This window comes from Tachysurus fulvidraco, chromosome 18 (genome assembly GCF_022655615.1).
Source record: "Tachysurus fulvidraco isolate hzauxx_2018 chromosome 18, HZAU_PFXX_2.0, whole genome shotgun sequence".
Taxonomy (NCBI): Eukaryota; Metazoa; Chordata; class Actinopteri; order Siluriformes; family Bagridae; genus Tachysurus; species Tachysurus fulvidraco.
The window spans coordinates 7,058,467-7,078,515 of NC_062535.1; the positions used below are offsets into that span (position 1 = coordinate 7,058,467).

The following is a 20,049-nucleotide window of genomic DNA, read 5'->3' on the forward strand; positions in this document are numbered from 1 at the left end:
ATCATCATAATAATAATCATCATCACCATCATCATCATAATCGTAAAAACAATAATAATAACAGTCAACATCACCATCATCATAATAATAATAATAATAATAATAATAATAATAATAATAATAATAATAATAACAACAATAATCATCATCATAATAATCATCATAATCATCAACATCATCACCATCATAATCGTAATAACAAAAACAATAATAATAATCATCATCATCATCATAATCACATCAACATCATAATCATAATAACAAAAAATAATAATCAACATCATCATCACCATCATCATCATCATCATCATCATAATCGTAATAACAAAAATAATAATAACAGTCAACATCATCATCAACATCATCATCATCATCATCATCAACATCATAATCATAATAACAAAAAATAATAATAATCAACATCATCATCATCATCACCATCATCATCATCACCATCATCATCATCATCACCATCATCATAATCGTAATAACAAAAATAATAATAACAGTCAACATCATCATCATCAACATCATCATCATCACTATAACCATCACCATCATCATCAACATCATCACTATAACCATCATCATCATCATCACCATAATAATAATAATAATAATAATAATAATAATAATTTTACAAACAAAGAAAAAATAAACATTTATTTTATATTACGTTCAGAAAGGAAAATGCAGACATTTTAATTGATGTCACATGTTGATTGCATTCATATCTTCCTATATAATATTTATAAATAGTAATGAACAAGTATTATCTGTTAAACCCAACTCTTAATTTTGCTGCTATAAATAAAAAATACCCAACTATCTTTTTTATGCAGAATTTGCAGTCCAGTTGCATATACACAATACAGCCACATGTATAAAGGCTATTAGACTATTTATTAATGTAAATACCACAACAGTACTTAAAATATTTTAATGATCAATAATTCAGGAGCAGCTTTTTGTATGTTTATTAATGGCAATACCTTTAGAAATACATATATGTAATATAGAAATATATTATATGATATAATACATGGTGATAGAAAGGTTAAATTAACTTCTCGGTTTAATTAGAAATATTTATTTATCTTTTTTTTACATTGTTTTATTTATTTATTTGTTTGTCTGTCTGACTATCTATGTATTTTTTAATTAATTATATTATTGTATTTATGTATGTATTTTATTGTATTGTTTTTTCTTTCTTTCTGTTTGCTTGTCAGTTTGTCTGTCTGTTTTTTGTCTGTCTGTTAATTTGTCTGTCTGCTTATTTGTCTGTTTGTTTGTTTGTCTGTTTGTTTGTCTATCTGTTTGTTTCTCTGTCTGTCTGTTTGTCTGTGTGTTTGATAATCTGTTTGTTTGTCTGTTTGTTTATTTGTCTGTCTGTTTGTTTATGTGTCTGTTTGTTTGTCTGTCTGTTTGTTTCTCTGTCTGTCTGTTTGTCTGTGTGTTTGATAATCTGTTTGTTTGTCTGTTTGTTTATTTGTCTGTCTGTTTGTTTATGTGTCTGTTTGTTTGTCTGTCTGTTTGTTTCTCTGTCTGTCTGTTTGTCTGTGTGTTTGATAATCTGTTTGTTTGTCTGTTTGTTTATTTATGTGTCTGTTTGTTTGTCTGTTTGTTTATTTGTCTGTCTGTTTGTCTGTCCGTTTATTTGTCTGTTTGTTTATTTGTCTGTCTGTTTGTTTGTCTGTCCGTTTATTTGTCTGTTTGTTTGTCTGTCTGTTTGTTTGTTTATTTGTCTGTCTGTTTGTTTGTCTGTCTGTTTGTTTGTTTATTTGTCTGTCTGTTTGTTTGTCTGTCTGTTTATTTGTCTGTTTGTTTGTCTGTTTGTCTGTCTGTCTGTTTGTTTGTTTATTTGTCTGTCTGTTTGTTTGTCTGTCTGTCTGTTTGTCTGTTTGTTTATCTGTCTGTTTGTTGGTCTGTCTGTTTGTCGCGAATCTGCATTAGCAGAATTTTCAGATCGTCCGCGCCAATGTGTAAACAGGAAGTGCTTCTGACAGTATCCGGTGTTTTGAACGCTCGTGCGCACCTCTTAGCTTAGGGGCAGATGTGACAGTGTACAGGTGATTATTCTACAGTATCTGGGAATTAACAACAACAACAACAACAACAACAACAACAACACACACATTCGCTCCTAGTCCTTTTCATTATAGCGAGTTTGTGTGACGGCGACAGAATTAGCGTTAGCCTGTTAGCCTGTAGGCTAATTCTGCTAGCAAGCTGATACCTTTAGCCGAGTCAGTGCTGTTAGCATGTAGGCTAAGTCTGCTAGCTAGCTGATCTCATTAGCCGGATCAGTGCTCATGTTGATTTACACTGAGCTTCGAGTTAATGACGTTTTTAGAAATCACTTCTCGTGCACATTTACAGACTGTGTTTCATGTGCTGTGTGTAAACAGTCAGTCTTGCTCCATCACTGCTCTTTTACTATTGTTACTGTTTAGTGATTTAGTAGGAATAAAAAAAAATACAGCACACTTCTTTTCCTCTAAGACTAAAGATTTTATTTCATTCATTCATTCATTTTATTTCAGATTCCATCCCAACACACAAATGGCTCATATCACGATCAATCAGTATCTCCAGCAGGTGGGTTTGGTTGTTGGTTTGTTCTGAGTAACATTATTGAAATAAACCATTTAAAATTGAAAGACTATATATTCTATAACATCCTTTAGGTCCTGGAGGCCATTGAAAACAAGGAAGGAAATTTCTGTGCAGAGCTTCTCTCTTTTAAACACCCACATGTAGCCAATCCTCGACTGCAGGTTAGAAATACGCTCTTGTCTGTTTTTTCCTTCTTATTCTAGTTAACTGGTGTGTGTGTGTGTGTGTGTGTGTGTGTGTGTGTGTGTTTGATGACCAACATTAAAAGTCAAGTTATATTATTCTGAATTGTTCTAAAGAATTGACTTAAATCACTTCTAATATAAGTTAAATGGTAGTTAGATTTTTTCAATACGTGTGACACGTTGTGTAATTTATAACATATTACTGAATTACCGTAAACTCTTAGAATGAGACAGACATGAGAGAAAGATTGACCAAAGCAGTTTCACCTCTGATTGCATGATAAATATAAATAATGACACACTGGAGCATGTAAGAGGGAAATAATCCAAGACAAGGTAGTGTGAGATGACTGCACATGTGCACGAGTGTGTGTGTTTGTGTCAGAAACACAAACCAAAGTGTTTAAGTAAGGAATAACACACTCCAGAATGGGTTGTTAAAAGAAAATAATTCATCTGTGTTTCATTTCATTTTCATTTAACGGCACAGTCTGAAGTGTTATTCTTTACTGTTAGTACCACAGTAATGTACCATTATAACGTTTAATTTAGTAATAAATGACGTCACACATTTTAACAATTTATAATTGGGTTCGATGTTGTGGACCATCCGAGAGACAAGAACAGTTTTTGTCTGTTTCTAACGTTATGTGATTTTTCTGTTTGTTTTTTATGGGTTTTTCTGTTTTTAATGACCTAATGGAAAGCACATCGGTCGACGGACGTTGTAATTAATTGTGCTATATAAATAAATTGTCATTGTCATTTTTGTTCGTTTAATACATAAACAGTAGCTTCTCATGTTAAACATGTGTTGTAAAAATTAAGGTTACATGTCTGATTTTTACAAAGTGTTGATGCTGGAGATTTCAATCATAAACACCAAGTAAACATCCCATAACACTTTGGCATATTTACAAAAAGACTTTCACATCATTTTATGTGGCACAGTGCTGTATCCTGAAGACGTTTGACGTTAATGAGAATGAGACCACATCAGAATATCACCTCTGTATTTTTCTGAGATTTTCTATCTGTCATTCTGATTCTTTTCGCTGATGTGTGGTTAATATCTTGTGGTTTGGTCTCTATATTTCCGCTCACAAAGTCTTTCCCAGACGGTGTATAGCGGTACCTTCACCCTGCCCTGTGGAGGTTGTTGGGAATGTTACGCACTGTTGTTTTTCTTCACAGCAGTTTGGTGCTGTATTGGCTGTACCCAGTGCTGTACAATGTCTTTTCTCTGGTTCAAAATGACTAGCTTTTCACCCATAGTCTTCTCACTGGTCTTCATGTAGGTTTGCCCTTTTAAACAGCAAATGCAGTCTTCTAACGAGAAACTCAGAGCTCAAACCAAGAGTAAACATTCAGATCTGTTAACTGTTTAAATAACAATATGTTACGGTACAAACAAGAGCTACCAGAAACTTGTCAGTTACGTACTTGTTCCAAAAGTTTTGATCACCTACAAACAGTCATCATGTTCTAAGTTGTATAACACGTCTAGATGTAAACATCAGGGAATAAAAGCTGTAATCCTGTTAAAACCTAAATGTCCTCAGTGTAGAGCAAAAACAACAACTGGCTTTGCTGCTCCGGTAAGTTCAGAGAGGACCGTTTATATAAACCTGTATTTTGCCTTGTGGCTAGAAAATGAATCGCCGGCTTCTGACTAGCGCTGCGGTATAAACAGACATCAGAGTTTATTTTACCGAAATCTGTGACTGAAGAATTCAGTAAAAAAAAAAAATTGTGCAAAATTTTCAGATCTGTTTTAGAGAAAGTTTTAACTTTTAGCCAAAACATTAGACTTGTGTTCGAACGATTCTAGTTTAAAGTAAGCGTGAGCTTGTTCTACAGGGATTAACATTGCTTAAAAAAGCAAACGGATTTGATCGTTGTTTGATTACTGACACACCAGTGATGATTGATTGTTTTAGTTGTAACGGTTTGCTCGAGAAACCTTAAGGGAAACTGTTACTTTGTGTGACTGAGCCTTGTTTTGTGTCGACAGCTGTCCAGTCCCGAGGATAAATGTCAGCAGGTGCTGGAACCTCCTTATGATGAGATGGTTGCTGCACATCTGAGGTAACGCTTAGGCTTTTTACACTTGAAATCGTTCACCTTGGGTGACTGGAAACTTTTGGGCAAACAGAATCCTGGGTTTTGTTTTTTTTGATGGTTCACACTGCTCACACTTTACCCACGATTAAAAGTTAATCCTGTTTAATTATAATGTGCCGTTTCACACTGTACATCCCAAAACCATCTTATTTGCATATTTGCGACATCAATAACCGCGATCCCATAAATACGACATGTGATCGCTTTGAATAACGGCTTGTCTCACGTGTTCACGTCAGTGAGGACAAAACAGTTCAGGTCTGCCGTTCTGTGTTCAGGTGTTTATTATTATCCTTCAAAGCTTTCAAATTTTTTTTTGGCCTTTTTAAGTTTGTTTGGTTGTTCACCAGACATTTCTTGATATCCAGCTAATTTTTCAGTCAGTTTATTAAACACTCAGTATTATTTCTGACTGCCACCCATTTTTTTTACTGAACCGACTTTTATTTTATTTTTTAAATCAGACAAAATAAAACCTTCACTTCGCTCCTATTGACACTTTCTCCCACCATTTGACTTTATTTATTTGTTTGTTTGTTTGTTTATTTATTTATTTAAGGTTTTTGTGTCTGCACAAATCATGTGATATGGATTTGATTTACATTCTGTTCCGTTTCTGATTTTCTGGCTTTCTGAGGCTAAGCATATAGTCACAACAATTTAACATCATATTATTATTTTACACTGTACATGTGTGGTGTCGCAGTGTGGGGCTAAAACTGTAAAAGCCGTTTAAATTCCAGGTTTTAGAACCTCGGGTAAAAACCAGTGTTGAAGCAGCTTCTACATTACAAGTGTGAAATGTTCCCTGGGTTAAAAGCAGGGTTTAGTGTGATGATGCCCCGGGTTCAGTGCTGTGAGAAAATCCCTAATAAGGAGTAGATGGGGAAAGAAACTCTAGAGAGGAGAGAGAGAGCGAGAGAGAGAGATAGAGCGCGAGCGAGAGAGAGGGAGAGAGAGGGAGAGAGAGAGGAGGGAGATAGAGAGAGAGAGAGAGTGGGGGAGAGAGAGATAGAGAGAGAGAGTGGGAGAGAGAGAGGAAGAGAGAGAGGGAGGGAGAGCGGGGGGGGGAGAGAGAGGAGGGAGAGAGGGGAGAGAGAGAGAGAGAGGAGAGGAGAAGGAGAGAAAGGGGAGAGGGAGAGGAGAGAGAGGGAGAGAGAGAGGGAGGAGAGAGAGCGAGGAGAGAGAAGAAAGGAGGGAGAGAGAAGAGAGGAGTGGGAGAGAGGAGAGAGAGAGAGAGAGGGGGAGAGAGAAAGAAGAGAGAGAGAAGGCGCAGAGAGAGGGAGAGAGAGAGGGAGAGGGAGAGAGATAGAGAGATAGAGGAAAAGTAGAGAGCGAGGAGAGAGAGGAGCGCGAGAGCGAGAGACTCGAGGAGATAGAGAGAGCTGATCAAGGGTCTCTATGCTCTTTCCTGCTACTCGCTCTCTTATCTCTCATTTCTCTCTCTTTCTCTCTCTCTCTCTCTCTCTCTCTCTCTCTCATTTTCTCTCTCTCTCTCTCTCTCTCTCTCTCTCTCTCTCTCTCTCTCTCTCTCTCTCTCTCTCTCTTCCCCTCAGATGTACATATGCTGTGGCGAACCATGACTTTGTGGAGGCGTATAAATGCCAGACAGTGGTGGTGCAATATCCTTTGCTGGAAGTAAATAAGCTCTTTTTTGCAGTAGATGTAAGTGGATGTGTGAAATGTTCAGAGGTCATATCTGTGTTTCTCTAATCCGAAGAACAGCTGTTAAACTTAACCTTATCATACATCGTTTCTGAAAGCGTTTCAAGCTCACAAAGAAGAAAACTGGTAAGATTTCACTGGCATCCGTTCACACGTGTGAAACATCATCAAACAGCATTATCTAGGTATCGATCTAGTGTCTGGATGTGTGTTTGCTATAACGCTCTTGTTTTGTCTTTCAGGGCTTTATTTATGATGTTTGCTGTCACACTTGATCTACGAATATTTGCCAACAATGTAAGCGAATTAATCCTGAGACAGGGACTGAGACAGGAGTTGTTTGATTTTTTTATCGGAGGTTGTTACCAGGGTTACGGGCGTTCTAGGCTAGAAGAGATGAGAGCTGACGCTGGTCCTGCCCCAAACCCTGAACTCATCATCCACATGAAGTGAAATTTATGAAGTGAAAATGTCTCGTACACAAAGACCTAAAGCTGAATAAAGATCATTTGTGGCACAGTGTCATTTACAGGAATATAAAGTTCACCACATCACCAACAGATTTAATTTCTACTAATGTGTGATCGCACTGGCAGTCCATCGGTTAAGGCAAAGGGTTCATGTGTTGTCTCTGATCCCATAGCTATCTGATTTGTTAAAACTGTTCCATTTACATCAGGCCACATAAATGCGTCTCGGCGAATCGGATATCGATCCGATCTTTCTACTCCCGCCCAAAATGCTAATATATTTGACCTCATTTCCGGGGTAATTGAGATGGAACACACTTTGGTGCATTTTAAGACCCAACGAGATGCCTGGGTGAAAGATCACGAGCGAGTGACGTACTTCCGTTAGGGAGGAGTATAGCGCTGACATATGTGGCTTGAACATCCACATGCATTTACACCTGTCCAGTTTCATCTGAAACGCGTCCCAGACCTCCTCCTGAAGGGGTTTGTACCATCGGATTTATATCCGTCTCAAAAACGAGACCTGATCTTTTTACCATCTGATAGCTATCTGATCACAGAAAACACATGAAGTGACCAGGTGTAAAAAGCCTCTTAAATTTATCTTATGTAATGGCAGATTTGTGCTCTTGGGATTTGAACTCACAACCTTCCAATCAGTAGATGAACACCTTAACCACTAAGCTACCACTTCCATGATCAGACGGTTGGGGATTTACTATAAAACAATACTTCAGAGACTATTAAAATCAACCACTGAATAAGTCTTGGTATCAAAGTGTCAGGGTTTTGAGGTTCACAGGTCGGTGTGGTTTAAGTGCTATGGCTAAGAGTTGTTTCTTGCTTGTGTGTGAAGGCGGAGCAGCAGCTACAGAAAAAGGGGAAGGGAAAAGTCGGAGACATGCTGGAGAAGGCAGCAGAACAGCTCATGAGCTGCTTCCGAGTGTGTGCTAGCGACAAGTGAGTACATGCTTACACACACACACACACACACACACACACTACTCATACCTGCATACCGGTGTGTGTGTGCCATGTCATTGTGTCATTGTGTTCTCTGCCCTATCAGTCGTGCAGGTATCGAAGATTCCAAGAAGTGGGGGATGCTGTTTCTCGTCAATCAGCTGTTCAAGATTTATTTTAAGGTAAAATATTGAGTCTTATTTAGCTCCCTAGTCCAGTAGTCAGGGCATTGATCAGAGAGTCAGCCATTCTAAGGGCTCTTCCTCTCTCCCTCTCTTTTTTTTTTTTTTTTACTGTAAAATCCTTTCCAGTGGACTGGAACTTTTCTCCCTTCCCACAATGCTCCCCGATAATCAGCACTTTACTACGTTTGCTGTGTGTATATTTACAAATGAGCTCGTTCTCTGCGATAGTGTGATGATACTAGCCTATCTGCAGTACCGATAGTACCGATAGACGAAGCATTTTGGTACTCGCTGATAGGCGCCTGCTTTCAAACAGTCCTGTTTGTGTTTGTGCGCTGGAGAGTGTCAGCTCTCCAATCAGAGATCTAGTTGTGTGTGGGAAAGAAGTGTTTAAGTGTGTGAGAATTACATTTACAGGATTATCTCATTTATATAACTGAGCACTTAAGGGCTAAGGAACTCACTCGCTTGGGTTAGAGCTCATGACCTGCTCAACCTCTTAACCACTGAGCTACCTCTTCTCACTCAATCCACTCAATACTGCAGGAGGTTTTTCATAATAAATATAAAGCATGTAAATATATTAATATATCATTTAAAATGTTCATTGAAAATAGACTTTTTAAAACAACAAGCAGATTTAAACATAAACCTTATGCGAGGAATTGAAACGAAGGATTTAGAAGAGAAAGAATTACTGAGACGGCACATAAAGAGATTACGTAAAGCCGTCAGAGGTCCGTGGTACCCTGTGTGTATACACAGTGTATGTGTAGAGTGTTAGAGCAGGGGTTCCCAAACGTTTCAGACCGTGACCCCCAGTATTAGACTGCTTAACATATAAAAAATAAATAAATAAATAAAGTTTCTGGAAATCATCTCACGCCCCCCCAGGGGGGTTGCGACCCCCAGTTTGGGAACTGCTGTGTTAGAGCAGCAAAGGGATGTCGTAGCCCATTTGATTAAGGTGTTGGACTACTGATCGGAAGGTCGTGAGTTCGAATCCCAGGGCCACTAAGCTGCCACTGCTCGGCCCTTGTGCAAGACCTTTAACCCTCAGTTGCTCAGTTGTATAATTAAAAGCTTTAAGCACTCTGAATAAGGACGTCTGCTAAAGGCAGAAATGTAAAGGGTAAACTTAGTTGGGGGAAAAGTTTTTAATTAAAACGCAGACACTGGAGAAGTTCACACCTTCTCTGAATCATCACAGTTTCTCTTTTGATCCTCAGTCGTCACAACATGCAGGAGGAAACGTATAATCAGGTTGGGAGCAGGCGGTGGATGGAGGAGCTTCAGTGTGTTTTTTAAATTATAGAACACCACGATTTAGTTGGTGATTTGTTAACAGAAACGTAATTCTAATGAAATCTAGCGTAATAAAAATCTGTTGTGAACCTGATGTGTGTGTATAAAGACGTATATATCTATCCTGATCGTTTGTCTTCACGTGTCGCTGTTGTGTGTCATCAGATCAATAAGTTGCACCTGTGTAAGCCCCTTATCCGTGCCATCGACAGCTCCAACCTCAAGGACGATTACAGCATGGCGCAGCGAGTGACCTACAAGTACTACGTGGGCCGCAAAGCGATGTTCGACAGCGACTTTAAACTGGGTTAGATCTCGGATAACATATTGTTTTTAACGAAGTCCAACAGATCACGTCTTTTGCATACGAATGGCGAATTCTGATCAACTGCATGTTGGTGTCTTGACAGCGGAAGAGTACCTGACATTCTCCTTCCAGCACAGCCATCGCTCCTGCCAGAGAAACAAGCGCCTCATTCTCATCTACCTGCTGCCCGTGAAGATGCTGCTCGTAAGTGCGGTCCGACTCCGGGGGCAGCTTTAGGGCCGCTTTTATACCATCACTTGCAGAAAAATATTCCGCCTGCGACGTATTACGTTTCCCACATAAGCATTTGTGATAATTTCAGTGTCCTTTTCTGTCTTACGTTCAGTTCTCTCGCTAGCAACAGCGCTGATTTTCTCCTTCACGTCACTCAGATTGCTCTGTGTTGGAAACGAGTGGGTATTTCTGGTCTGTCTTGGTGTTACTGCTCATTAGCATGGGTTTCCTGTTACAAATGAGATGACTAGCCGTTTTGCCACAAATGACGTTTTTGCTATGCATAACCGGTGTAAATGTGGGTTTGAAATGTTATTTTGAGAAATGATTTTCCTTCACAAAAGATCTGAAAGTCTAATTGAAAAATCAAAGCCATTATTTAACATATGATAAGGAAGTGTGATAGGAAGTCATGTTCCCCAAATCCAAACACAGACGATGCAGCAACAGATTTTTTTTCAGAGGAAAGGGTGTAGGAGTGTGTAGCATAGGATACAACCTGTAGTGTGGGGTGTCGCCATGGACGCCACACGACCTCTGAAGGTGTGTTGTGGTATCTGGCATTAAGATCTTTTAAGTTGTAAGGTTGGGTCTGTTCATCAAATCCCACAGACGCTCCATCAGAAACAGATTTGGGGAAATTGGAAACCATGTCGACACCTTGAACTTTGAAGTTGTGAGGAAGTAACCCTAAGGTTGTGGGTTCGAGTCTCGGGCCGACTGAGGTGCCCTTGAGCAAGTTGCTGTGTGTGTGTGCACTTTGGATGGGTTAAACACAGAGAATGAATTCTGAGTATGTGTACTTAGTAAGTAAGTAAGTAAGTATCCGTACTTAGCCGTATGTCACTTATCACTTTGTCACGTTCCCTGTACAATTTATTGCAGTGTTTCAGGGCATGTTATCCTGCTCAAACAGATCACTACGAGTAAGGAATACTAGTGCCATGAAGGTATGTAATTGGTCTGTAACAATGTTCATGTGCTACGTGTTCAAGTAACTTCCACATGAATGGCAGGGCCCAAGGTTTCCCAACTCATTACATCACCTCAGACATCTGTCCTTTTTTCCATAGTGCGTCCAGGTTCCTTTTTGTTCCCAGGGAAGTAATATACACGCACTCGGCCATCCAAATTATATAAAAAGAAAATTATGATTCAACAGAACCAGGCCAGCTTCTTCTATCGCTCCATGGTCCAGATCCGACGCTCATGTGCACACTGTGGATGGTTTTGACAGTGGACAAGAGTCAACATGGCAACCTTTTTTTTTTAATTTTATTTTTTTATCATAAACAGCACAAAGTTATTCAGCAATTTGTGCTACAGTAGCCCTTCATGGTGATCCGATCAGACAGGGCTTTACTGAGCCTTGGGCACCCATGACCCTTCCACGTCTCTGGACCTCGTTTGGCACGTACTGGGAACACCACACAAGACCTGCTGGTTTCAATTCAGTCACTGGTTTTAATATTATGGCTGAACAGTGTTTTCGAAAATGTCTTTTCTTTTCCTTCGCTATGCTGATGTTGAGGTACCGAGACAATCATTTTACTCCTCGTGCTACACAGTAAATGTAACCTGTACAACATTTGCGTCTTCATATCTTCTGTCACTGCCGATACAAAACTCGTTGCTGTTCTGTGCTGTTCACAGGGCCACATGCCAACAAACCTCCTGCTTAAGAAGTACGATCTCCTGCAGTTTGCAGACGTCACTAAGGCAGTGAGGTCTGCTTTCCTCTCTATGTTGTTGTTAAGTGCTTTAAAAGTTTTTAACTCACAAATGAAGTAATTCTATTATAAGTAACAATGAGCTCTGCATTTTTGTTTTTATTCTCTTCTAGTGAGGGCAACCTTTTGTTGTTGAATGAGGCTCTTGCCAAACACGAGACCTTCTTCATCCGCTGCGGGATCTTTCTCATCCTGGAAAAGCTGAAAATAATCACCTACAGGAACCTTTTCAAGAAAGTGTAAGTTTACTCCAAAGTCTTTGGCTGATAGAATCGTGTTTGCTTTCAGTCGGTATTAATAACGTGACTCAGATAAAGGACAACTTTTACATTTCTAGACTTAATTCATTTAAAGATAAAATTCCAAACAATCTTATATCTTATGTCCCTCTTAGAGCTTTAGAGGGTGCTTCCATTTTCCACCAAAAAGAACCGGGTGCTGGTTCAGAGCTAGTGCTGGTGCTGGTTCAATGTTGGTTCCACTGGCGAACCTTCTAAGAACCGGTTTGCCTTTCCACCGGCTAGAGAGCCGTCACAGAGCCGAGTCTGACGTCACTGTATACGTGTCACGTTACACAGCAACGTTAGCACAGCAGCGGCAAACACAAACATCAACAATGGTGGATGTTGCTTTACTGTTAATTCTCATGGCTTTGTGAACCTACATTAGCATCCAAACGCGGCAAATCCAACATGCTAAGGCTAAGTACCTACCTACTATCATGTGTGCTGATAATGTATGACATTGCAGTAAAGTAAAAGTGTATTAAACATTGCTATACTTAAGGTACATTATCAAATGCGCTAACAGTAGCCCCGCCCCTAGCCCCGCCCACAGCCCCTGACACAAGCGGTTCTTAAGTCTAGACCAGCAACGTTTTGGTGCTACTTAAGAACCACTTTTCCGGGTTCAGAGCCGGTGCTTTGGCGGTCGAAAAAGAAAGAACCGGTTCTAAATTAGGCTCCGAACCTGCACTCAAACTGCCTCGGTGGGAAAGGGGCAGAGTCGTAAGTCCTAAGTGCTTCACATAGCAGAAGTGTCAGTATAATTCTGTTCAGTTTTATCTGTGTAGTGCTTTTACCAATCCGTATTGTCACAAAAGCATATAAACATTCAGAATAAAAATGATATAATTTCAAATTGAAATTGAAATGTATAACTAATGAGCAAGCCAGAGGTGATGGTGGTGAGGGGAAAAACCCCTGAGATGATATGAGAAAGAAACCTTGAGAGGAACTCAAACTCAAACGGGAATCTCATAGTCATCTGGGGAACCAGAGAGTTTAGAAGATACAACACCCAAATGTCTGGTACGAATATTACAGTACGAATATTTGTATATTATGTTTATTCCACCAGTGCGGGACAGAAATGACCTGCAAGCCTGATGTAATGAAACAGATAAGGCTAGAGGGGAGTCAAAATTAATGTCTAAGGGATTATAGAGTGGTGTGGTGGTTATGAGAACCTGACTCACAACATGGCAAAATAAAAGATTCTGATTTATTTTAATGTAATTAGAAGTGACAAGACCAGGAATGACTCAGGAGCCAAGGTGCCGTCTATCTGTAAATAATGTGCCACATAGACAGTTCTGCCAGATGTTCAGTCCAAAAAACCGTACACAGTTAATTGGAGCAGCTTCTCGGTTCTCGGTAATGAATACGAACGCCCGTAAAGGTTGAGAAGTCTGTTGTTCGATAATTTGCACATCTTGGTAGCTAGGTAACAAAAATGAATATGTGTAATCCACATTCTCAGGATCGAACAGTTCATTATGCGAGCTTTATTGTAGACAGATGTGCCTTTTAATGCTCATTGGCATCCAAACGCGGCGAATCCAATGTGTACGTGCAGCTCCATGTAATTTGTATAAACGGAGGTTGGAATCGAGAAAGTACATAACGTTATTTTATCATTAACACAGAAAAATGTGTGCTGATATGTATCATATTGCGGTAAAGTAAAAGTGTATTAAACATTAGTATACTTAAGGTACATTATCTAACAGTAGCCCCGCCCATAGCCCCTGACATAAGCGGTTCTTAAGTCTAGACCAGCAACGTTTTGGTGCTACTTAAGAACCACTTTTCCTGGTTCAGAGCCGGTGCTTTGGCGGTCGAAAAAGAAAGAACTGATTCTAAATTTGGCTCTGGCTCTGAACCAGCACTCAAACTGCCTCGGTGGAAAAGGGGAACTGGTAAATATATGAAGTAGTTACTGGTGCTGAATAAAATTTGTATTATTATTTGACCACTGACCGGAAGGTTGAGAGGTCGAATCCCAAGGCCACCATGCTGACACCCCTGGGCCACTGAGCAAGGCTCTTAACCTTCAATTGTCAGCTGTATAAATGAGATAAATGCAAGTCGCTTTGGATAAGAGCGTCTGCTAAATGCCATAAATGTAAATGATGATCTTTTCAGACTATTGGCCTATTCCCATGGGTAGGCTATGAAGGTAATAGACTGATATGTCATAGAACAAACTTTGGAATAGAAGTCATTCCAATTTTCTCCCTCTTTCTAGGTATCATTTGTTAAAGACTCACCAACTTCCATTAGACGCTTTCCTGGTCGCACTGAAGATGATGCAGATGGAGGACATGGACATTGATGAAGTTCAGTGCATCCTGGCCAATCTCATATACATGGTAAGATAGTCATGCATAACATAGTAATGACTGGAGCCTTGGCTTTTATGAGAACTTTACAAATTGAATATTTTTAATGGTTCTAGAGCTCAATGTTCGATGTATTTGTTTCTATTTCATCCTTTCCACCGGTTGGGGGCAGTGTATAAAACCTCTGGATACTTTTGTGCATGTAGAAATGACTCTGTTCTGTCTGTAAACTCCAGTATACCCTGGTAGACGGATAAAAGAATTAACTTAGTCAGTTCCGTAAATATTTAGACACCGACAATGTGCTTACTGCTTTCATTGCACTGGAAGTCTCACAGAAGCTGTATCTGACACTGATTTGATACCCTGTTCTGACCGAGTGGCTCATTTGGAAGATTTAAGCCCTGGCTCACCGCTGGAACTTATCCATTCTCCCTTGTATGATTAAACAACTTAGAAGCAGCATGGCTTTATAAGCTTATATAAACAATCCCTTGTGGCTGATGTACACAATACCGAATTTGGACCAGCTGAGAAAAACGTAGACAAGAAAGTGTTGGTTTTGGAATCATGAAGGCTTTGCTTTAAAAGTTTGCTTAAGGAACTAACTTTCTACTAGCAATCCTAGCATATTTGCTAAAAAAGTGGGCAAGTTGCCTGCTTCGGAGATGGACTTGCTTAGTGGCCAGATGAGCCCAGTTTTTCCACCAAAGATAATATAACTTGTGTATAAGAAACAGTCTATCACGCCTTTACTAAGGAAAAGTCTACTCTATGTTTCGTTCTCAACTCCTGAACAGCTATGGTGTTAAGAGTAGCCCACTTTTTTCACCATTAACAGGATGGACATCCAGCTACTGTGTCTACTATGACATGGACTTTGAGTAGCACTCTATCCTGGGACGTATGGTGAGTGCACTGGGTATCACTGAGCACTTTCATGGCCGTTCTGCTCGTCATCCAAGTTTTATACACTGCCTCTAGTGATTAGGAGTGAAAGAGAATATTTGTTGCTTATGTACAGTATATGAAGAACTTTGTTGACTTTGTACATGATCGTTTATAAGTTGGGTCAGATAACAATGCACATAAATAAGTGTCTTGTGTAATTGTGTCTCACACAGGGTCACATCAAAGGGTATATATCACACCAGCACCAGAAGTTGGTTGTCAGTAAGCAGAACCCTTTCCCACCCTTGTCCTCTGTATCTTAAACTACAGCGGCCCTAAAGGGTTCGGAACCCCTCGTCTAAGCTGAATCCTGTTGCATTCGCACCGATGTGGAATTAGTTATACAGAAGTTCCAGTTTGGAAAACATCTCCCAGAAGTGTAATTCTTGGCCAGTGACAAAGTGAATTGAATATTTGGGACATTAAAACACCACATTTAAATGTGATTTTCAGCAGTTTATTTTAAAGTTGATAGGAAACCTGTTTCTGTGCTGTGATGTCCTAATTAAACAGGAACTGCATCGAAATATACAAGTGAAATACACGGCTTTCTCCGGCGCTCTAGGACTCAACAATTTCTCTGGATGATTTTTCATATTTTGTGTTATTTTTGTGGTGTTTTTTATTCTCTGTGTAAAATAAACTGTTTTGTACAATTTTCCATGATTACGGTGGATTTAACTATTTTACTATGCATGATCAGAGGAAATCTTTAAAATGTGCATTTTAACACAGAATGAAACCACAGGTTTATTCTGAAAGTAGGTTCATTGCTGTTAAAACATTTATATCCTGGAGACTAAACTTCTGCCAGAACGTGTCATGTTTGCACGGACTCGGTGCTCACTAGAAGTCTGCGGATCCACAGCAGATATCTGGAAACTTTGGTGAACACGAGTCCCTGACTGCAGTCACTTTGGGACAGGAACAATCCAGTTAGGAAAGCTGTATTTCCTTCCACTGTAGCCACCGGAGACCCAGACGGAAGATCACACTCTTTCTTTTTGTGATTCGATCGTCCCTGTACGGAACCTTCAGCCTTCCTCTCCTCCATACAGAACATCTTATTGGTCAAGGGAAAACTCAGATTGAATTTGGAATTGCAGACGTCTAGTGAAAGGTATAAAGGTTTGTTTTCTCGACCCATTACCACGCCCTCTTTATCACTTTTCATCAAGATGTTTTCACTGAAATCCTTCTCCGGGAGACAGAGTTGGATGGCGACCAAACCCAAAGCGATCGGCTCCTTAAGCTCCAAAAATGCCAAGTCATCGTCAGGTCTGCTGGTCGTATACCTGTTATGAAGAGTCCTTTTGGTCACTTGAGAAGCATTTATTTTTTCAACTGAGTGGCCTACAGAAAAAACAACAACAACATATATAAGTGTTAGTAGATTGTTAAGCACAGCTAAGGCTTCAGTGGTAACAGGTTGTATAACACAGCAGTTCCCAAAGTGGGGGGTGGGGGGTCGCGAGATGATTTCCAGAAACTTTACTTATTTTTATTTTTTATTTTTATATGTTAAAAAAGGTTGTAATAATGCGAGTATAAACCGGAAATAAAACTTTGTTTGCTCCGATTAATCACAACAGTTAAATGACGGCGTCAATCACATTTTACAGCACAACAACATGCGCTAGCTAGATGCACATTTGGTGTTTTACTAAACAGTGATCGGGCTATTTTGAGATCTAAACTTGATCAGAAATGAAACGGTGGTTATGAAGTTATAATTGTTCCAAGGTGCCAGCCAACGCTGTACTCGTGTTACAGGCAGCTTGTTCGTATTCTGTCTGTAAGCATTTCACAGTTATGGGATGGAATTTTTTTTTTGTCCATAATTTATTAATAAAATAGCCTGGCTTAGAGATTGTGTTCCTTTTTGTTTTAGCTCTTTCAGTCTGTAACCAAATCGCAAATCCTCACAAGCTGTTGGAGGAGAAAAAAAAGGGGGGAGGAATCGTCAGCAGTCTAATATTGGGGGTTGCGGTCTGAAAAGTTTGGGAACCCCTGGTATAACAAATCGTTACATAGTAAGGCTGATGCTCACCAATGACCAAGGAAAGCTCTTTGCCTGTTGTCATGCATGTAGCTGTTGTAAGTATAGACCTCTTTCCAAGAATCACACCTTGGCAGATTACATCACCACCAACATCCACAAATGTCACCTAGCCAACAGTGAGGTGCATCTATTTATACCTGGTTCGTGATCAGCAATACATACACTTTTATACAGAAATTACTTTTACTGTGCTCAAGGAGATTTAACTTGTGGTATAATCTTGAAGACGTTGCTTCAGTCCTTCATGATAACATCTTCAAGATTATCTCTCAAGTTTATTTATCTGATTTCCTGCTCAGAATTCATTGATCAACAGGAATTACTGAAACCTCAACGTGCTTACCTGCCATGGACATTTTCCTTGTGGGCAGATGGGGACATTTTGATTCGTATTCTTTTTGGTAGAATCCTCAGATAAGACGCTGAGATACCCACATGTGTCCTGAGCTGAGAGAATTGTGAAAATTATGTAATTGGGAAACAATGACATCTCTGTCTCTGACAAACACCACCATCTTTGATGTTAAGCTGTTCTTATTTGATGAATAAAAGACGCCTACAAATAATGTCGGCTTGTTGTGACCTGAAACCCAGAAGAGAATATGTGTCGCAAACCCTGAGGGGTGCAGCTCCTTCCATCGGGGTGAAGTTTGTAGCCTCTGGCGCAGACGCATCTGTATGATTCATGTAAGGGTCTGCAGTAGTGTTCACAAACCAGAGGGCCTCCAGAAGGGCATTCAGAAACATCTGCATAAAGACGACGTTTCACTTACACCAAGACACCAAACTAATCATAAACGCTGTGCTAAGAATAAACACAAGGGTTATGAACTTGGAAGACACCATGCTGTAGTTAAACACATGTAGAATCATTAAACAAAATACTTTTACAAACTCCAGCAGTAACAAACGTTACCCTTTTCACAGTTATGGCCTGTGTACATGTCGGTGCACTTGCAGATGTATCCTCCTCTCTTCTCTATACAGATGCCACCATGTTGACAAGGATTGCTTTTACACTGATCTTGAACTGCGTTAAAGCAAATAATGTCACTACCATGGAAAAAAAAAACACCATTTATTAAATCCTACAGTCAGGATGAAGGAGAGATGCTCACCGTTGTATTTGGCCCAGAATTCTTCCTACGAAGGCAAAATATACAGTACTGTACATTAGTGGGAAAAAAATGTTTTTATATTTTATATAAACATGTATTTCAGTACATATTAAGTATTTATTTATTAAAAATAGTACAGCTCTTAGCTTTATTAAGAAACTGTTAGTAATGATAGTTTTTTTAAGCGGTTGTAGGATCAGTTGACTTGAATTGTGATGATGGTGAAATGCGTAATAATGAACGTAACAAGAATCATCCATATTCTCCCCATATGTCTGTTTCACGGAAAGTGAGTCTCTAGTTTATTGGCTTACTGTTTTCTTATTGTCCTCAAAGAACTCTCTGGCTTCCTCCTTGTTGCATCTTTCCTCATAACACTCTCTTTCCAAATCGCCCTTTAGAATTTCCTCCACAAAGAAACTATTTGCACGTTTAGGTCGCATAAATATCGCCTTGGATTCTGGAGCAGATCGGAAAACTTAGGAAAGATGTAAAGTAGAAAATAAGTGTGTGTTAGCGACAAGATGTCCCTGTTACAGTAAATGTTGAAGATTAGAATAATACCACCATCATTAAAAATCACACACAAAAAATTCGGTAAAAACTTATTTTTACTTGCTGAATACGTCACAATAGTGTGAGATTTCTTGTCTGAAATCAATACTACGTATTAATGTGTAGTCATTTTAATAGAGTTTATTGTGCATCTATGTATGTTACTCTTAAACTAATCTAGAAAACATTAGCTTATTCTCATTAAAAATATATATATATATATTTTACCACTTTGGTCAGCGTTGGCTATCAGGTAGCAGCTGTGCAGTGTGAAATAGAAGAAACTCCATAACTGCAACTCCATTACAATTGGATAAATCCTCAACTGCTTTATTACTGAGAGATTTTCACTTTTGCCTTGATCTCTGCTCTGTTGGCTATGTTTGCTCGAAATCTCTCCCACCCTTGGTATATTTTCCCGTTACAACAACACAAGGTTTACACAAGCATGTACTTGTATGAACTGACACACGATTAAGGTTCAAGAGTCATTTCACGGTGGCTGTCACGATGGTGGTTTAGTCGCAGAGATCAGTCAGAATTTCACAAGTTGTAGCAATATAAAGATGAATTTTTTTCAGACGTTGATCTCTAGAAATCTAAATCTGACCTGAATGAACAGAAATAGTGAAGAAATGTGCTGTAAACAGGGTTAGAATTTTTTTCGCAGGAAGGTTTAAAAGGACAAACAGTAAAAGGACTCTAATCTGTAAACAACTGAGCAAACAGAATGTCCCAAAGTAGCCCAAAGGTTAGGTTTGGACCTTAAAACCTGAAGTTTTTCTCCTCTCGAGTGCTGTACACTGCACGTTGTAGCATTTTCAAGCCCTAACACACCTACTTAAGCTCAGGAATGGCTGTTATTATTATTTTTTATGTAATTCGGGGAAATATATTAACATCAACTTGAAAAGTTCTTCTGACAATGGAAAAAAATGAAGAGTAAGAAA

General features: G+C 39.2%; 2 protein-coding genes across 2 annotated transcripts; one reads left to right on the top strand and one right to left on the bottom strand.

Moving 5' to 3' along the window:
• Positions 1-1,959: 1,959 nt before the first annotated feature.
• On the top strand, positions 1,960-16,022 carry pcid2 (PCI domain containing 2). The gene is made up of 15 exons (XM_027156534.2): positions 1,960-2,072; positions 2,547-2,601; positions 2,691-2,780; positions 4,819-4,892; positions 6,485-6,550; positions 6,678-6,719; positions 6,836-6,890; positions 7,923-8,026; positions 8,136-8,211; positions 9,685-9,826; positions 9,930-10,030; positions 11,714-11,787; positions 11,904-12,029; positions 14,320-14,443; positions 15,538-16,022. Exons 2-15 carry the CDS (start codon positions 2,566-2,568, stop codon positions 15,625-15,627), a joined length of 1,200 nt encoding a protein of 399 aa, XP_027012335.1. The 5' UTR covers positions 1,960-2,072; positions 2,547-2,565; the 3' UTR covers positions 15,628-16,022.
• On the bottom strand, positions 15,808-19,670 carry prozb (protein Z, vitamin K-dependent plasma glycoprotein b). The gene is made up of 8 exons (XM_027156532.2): positions 19,328-19,670; positions 18,859-19,022; positions 18,545-18,569; positions 18,343-18,456; positions 18,042-18,173; positions 17,770-17,873; positions 17,415-17,532; positions 15,808-16,717 (listed from the first exon to the last, which is right to left on the bottom strand). Exons 1-8 carry the CDS (start codon positions 19,401-19,403, stop codon positions 16,185-16,187), a joined length of 1,266 nt encoding a protein of 421 aa, XP_027012333.2. The 5' UTR covers positions 19,404-19,670; the 3' UTR covers positions 15,808-16,184.
• Between the last annotated feature and the right edge of the window lie 379 nt (positions 19,671-20,049).

Excerpts from the sequence above, each read along its gene's own strand:
- pcid2 (XM_027156534.2), top strand. The coding sequence starts at position 2,566 with ATGGCTCATATCACGATCAATCAGTATCTCCAGCAG. Across the intron at positions 8,212-9,684 it reads TGTTCAAGATTTATTTTAAG|ATCAATAAGTTGCACCTGTG; the intron begins GTAAAATATTGA and ends GTGTGTCATCAG. Across the intron at positions 12,030-14,319 it reads AGGAACCTTTTCAAGAAAGT|GTATCATTTGTTAAAGACTC; the intron begins GTAAGTTTACTC and ends CCCTCTTTCTAG.
- prozb (XM_027156532.2), bottom strand. The coding sequence starts at position 19,403 with ATGGAGTTGCAGTTATGGAGTTTCTTCTATTTCACACTGCACAGCTGC. Across the intron at positions 18,570-18,858 it reads TTGAGGACAATAAGAAAACA|GAAGAATTCTGGGCCAAATA; the intron begins GTAAGCCAATAA and ends TTGCCTTCGTAG. Across the intron at positions 18,174-18,342 it reads AGGCCATAACTGTGAAAAGG|ATGTTTCTGAATGCCCTTCT; the intron begins GTAACGTTTGTT and ends GTCTTTATGCAG.